This window comes from Archocentrus centrarchus, chromosome 11, assembly GCF_007364275.1.
Source record: "Archocentrus centrarchus isolate MPI-CPG fArcCen1 chromosome 11, fArcCen1, whole genome shotgun sequence".
Lineage (NCBI taxonomy): Eukaryota > Metazoa > Chordata > Actinopteri > Cichliformes > Cichlidae > Archocentrus > Archocentrus centrarchus.
The window spans coordinates 33304356-33305884 of NC_044356.1; the positions used below are offsets into that span (position 1 = coordinate 33304356).

Consider the following 1529-nt stretch of genomic DNA (forward strand, 5'->3'; position numbering starts at 1 on the left):
ATGACTTTGATCTGCGTCCTCATCTGGACTCTCCTCTGCTGCTGCTTCACAGGTAAAGTCCAGAGAATCAAACTCCTCTCCTCTATCAACATCTGTCCCTCTGAAATGAAGCTGACAAAACCATCAAGCTGCTTTATGTTTGTGTCTCTGTATCCTCAGAGTCCAGAGGACAGATCACAGTGACTCAGCCTGGAGCAGTGAGCTCTGCTGTGGGAGGATCTGTGAGCATCAACTGTAGGACCAGTCAGAATGCTTATAGCAACAACCATTTAGCCTGGTACCAACAGAAAGATGGAGGAGTTCCTAAACTGCTCATTTACCTTGCTAGCACTCGAGAATCAGGGATTCCAGGCTGAAGATCCAGCAGTTTATTATAGTAAGAGTGTGCACTGGTTGAACAGTCAGTACGTGTTCACACCAGGGTTATTATAGTTAACGAAAACGAACGAAATAACGAAAACTGAAATTGAAAAAACATTGTCGTTAACTGAAATAAATAAAAACTATAATTAAAAGGAAAAAATGATAACTAATTAAAACTGAATTGTGAGTTTACAAAACTAACTAAAACTAACTGAAATTATCGATAAACTGACTTTCATTTACTTGTTTTTTTTTTTTTTTTTTTAAGCCTTGTGGATTGATATGAAATCATTGTTTCCGCTCTCCGAGTTTAAGCTGGGAGCGCCACAGGACAGCTGTGTGTGTGAGTGCGCATGTGCGTGCGCTCACCGCGCTGGTCCGCAAAGTAATGGCTGCGGTCTGCCGAGAAAGCGGCAGAGTCCCGTATGGAGGTTCTTTGAGTACAAACACCTGCACACGACCACAAGGTAATTAACACACACAATCCAGCTACACAAGCATAAATGCGGACATGAGGTCGGCAACTTCCGTAGGTTGTGTACAGAGGCCGCAAAGACCCTGCAGGTTTAATTAGCGAGCATCTAACCAAGCTAGCTCCAAAACAGAAGCAGCTTCAGGTGGTGAGAACATCAGGATGCAGCTGGATTTGAGCTTTGACTCCTTCAAAGAGTTTGTTTTTGTCAAACACCACTTGTAGGTGTTGTTAATCTACTGCACTGATGCTGAACTTTATTGTGGAGTTTATTGTAGAATGTATTGAGTTTGGGAGTTCATGTTTTTCTTTGTTTCTCCTTGCTGATGTTCATGTGTGTCCTTAATATTACACACATTTAGCATGTCTTGTGAACAGTTGGTTGTTGAATATATTTCTTTAAACTGTATCTTTTGTCAAGTTTTCATTACACAATAGTCACTTTTGCGCCTTGAATCTTGCACCTGATTAGGTATGAAAATACTAAAACTAATACTGAAACTAACTGAAACTACCTAAAACTAAGCATGAAACCAAAAATAAAAACTAATAAAAACGAGAAAATCCACTCTGAAAACTAATTAAAACTAACTGAATTAAAGAAAAAAAAGTAAAAACTAACTAAAACTAAACTATAATGTAAAATCCAAAACTATTATAACCCTGGTTCACACAGTGAAAAACAGTCGTACAA

The 1529-nt window shown here is 39.0% G+C and overlaps 1 gene segment (V, D, J or C); it reads left to right on the top strand.

Annotated features, from left to right (window-relative positions):
• Positions 1–385, top strand: LOC115788822 (Ig kappa chain V region 3315-like). The segment is given in 2 exon segments: positions 1–52; positions 160–385. Coding segments are annotated over 2 exon segments (249 nt in total).
• The last annotated feature ends 1144 nt before the right edge of the window (positions 386–1529 follow it).